The following is a 1,167-nucleotide window of genomic DNA, read 5'->3' as shown; positions in this document are numbered from 1 at the left end:
GGCGCCGCCCGCTAACAGCTGCATTTTGGGCCGCAAGTCCCGGATCAGCTGACTCTGTGGGAGGAGCTTTACGTTCAGGGCTTCGGTCAGCGGCTGGCGAACATCGACCTCCTCTTCCTCCTCCTCGATCAAGCCGTACCTCCTCATGTACTTCCTGGTTGCCAGAGACATGTTGCTAGGAGACAGCAGGGAGTGGTTGGAGGCGGGCCCTGGGCGGGGGGCGTGGCCTCCCACAGAGAGCCTGCTGAGCTGCGAGTCGCTCAGGTAACGCAGGGCGATGGCGTTGGCCTCCAGACTCAGATCCACGCTGCCTTCAGGGAATAGACAGCTGTCTGTCGGCTCGGACACGCTGAGACGGGACAGAACCGCCGCCGGGTTAATGCTCGCCAGAATGCTGGAACACACACACACACACACACACACACACACACACACACACTCTCTGTTACTTTCTCACCTGAAAAAGTAATGCAACTGTTTTTTTAAACTTTTTTTTTTTTAAACTTTTGGCAAGTAACAGTTGATAAATCTGGAGATTTATTCACAAACTGCCTTCAAAAACAAAATGAGTCAATGTGATCGTCAGTAAAACTTTATTTATACTGTGCTGGTTAACGTTAAACCGTGAGGGGGGTCAGTACGGATCACTGATCCACTACGGTCTGTTATAACGGTTCTTATTCTAGTTTGATTTGATCAAGCAAACAGGAATGTTGTAAAGAAACATTCAGAGTAGTTGAGGATTGTTCTGAACTGTGGACTCTTTGATACTCGTTCGTTCATCTGAACATGTAAGAGCTGCATCAGTGAACCCTGACTTTAAAGTATTTTAAACACATTTAATCCCTCAGCTGAGCTCCATACCTGTTGCTCTCCACCGTTTGATGGATTCTGCGCTCAGACTCCGTCAGATCTTCTCGGTCCACGTCGACTCCGAGCTGCTGCAGCTGCCTCATAGTGGCTCTGAGCACCGGGTCTCCTCCACAGCTCTGCTTCCTCCTGGACTGAGAGGACACAGACAGGCTCCTCCTGCTAGACTCATTTTCCACTTCCTGTTTACTGTCCGAATCCTGGAGACGACTGGTGAGCTGATTCTGAGGACACATGGAGGGTCACATTAAAATACCTACAGTTAGCATCATGTGACCAGACACATAATAAATACCT

The 1,167-nt window shown here is 49.7% G+C and overlaps 1 protein-coding gene across 1 annotated transcript; it reads right to left on the bottom strand.

The window, feature by feature from the left end:
* Nucleotides 1-12: 12 nt before the first annotated feature.
* LOC116380957 (SCL-interrupting locus protein homolog) lies at nt 13-1,148 on the bottom strand (the record flags this gene model as incomplete). The annotated part of the gene is made up of 2 exons (XM_031842763.1): nt 865-1,148; nt 13-394 (listed from the first exon to the last, which is right to left on the bottom strand). Coding segments are annotated over exons 1-2 (624 nt in total), but the record flags the coding sequence as incomplete, so codon positions are not given.
* Between the last annotated feature and the right edge of the window lie 19 nt (nt 1,149-1,167).

Source organism: Anarrhichthys ocellatus, unplaced genomic scaffold, assembly GCF_004355925.1.
Source record: "Anarrhichthys ocellatus isolate YVR2014 unplaced genomic scaffold, GSC_Weel_1.0 scaffold10100, whole genome shotgun sequence".
In the NCBI taxonomy this organism is placed as follows: Eukaryota; Metazoa; Chordata; class Actinopteri; order Perciformes; family Anarhichadidae; genus Anarrhichthys; species Anarrhichthys ocellatus.
The sequence above is the reverse complement of the archived record's forward strand: the minus strand, read 5'-3'. Positions and strand labels throughout refer to the sequence as shown.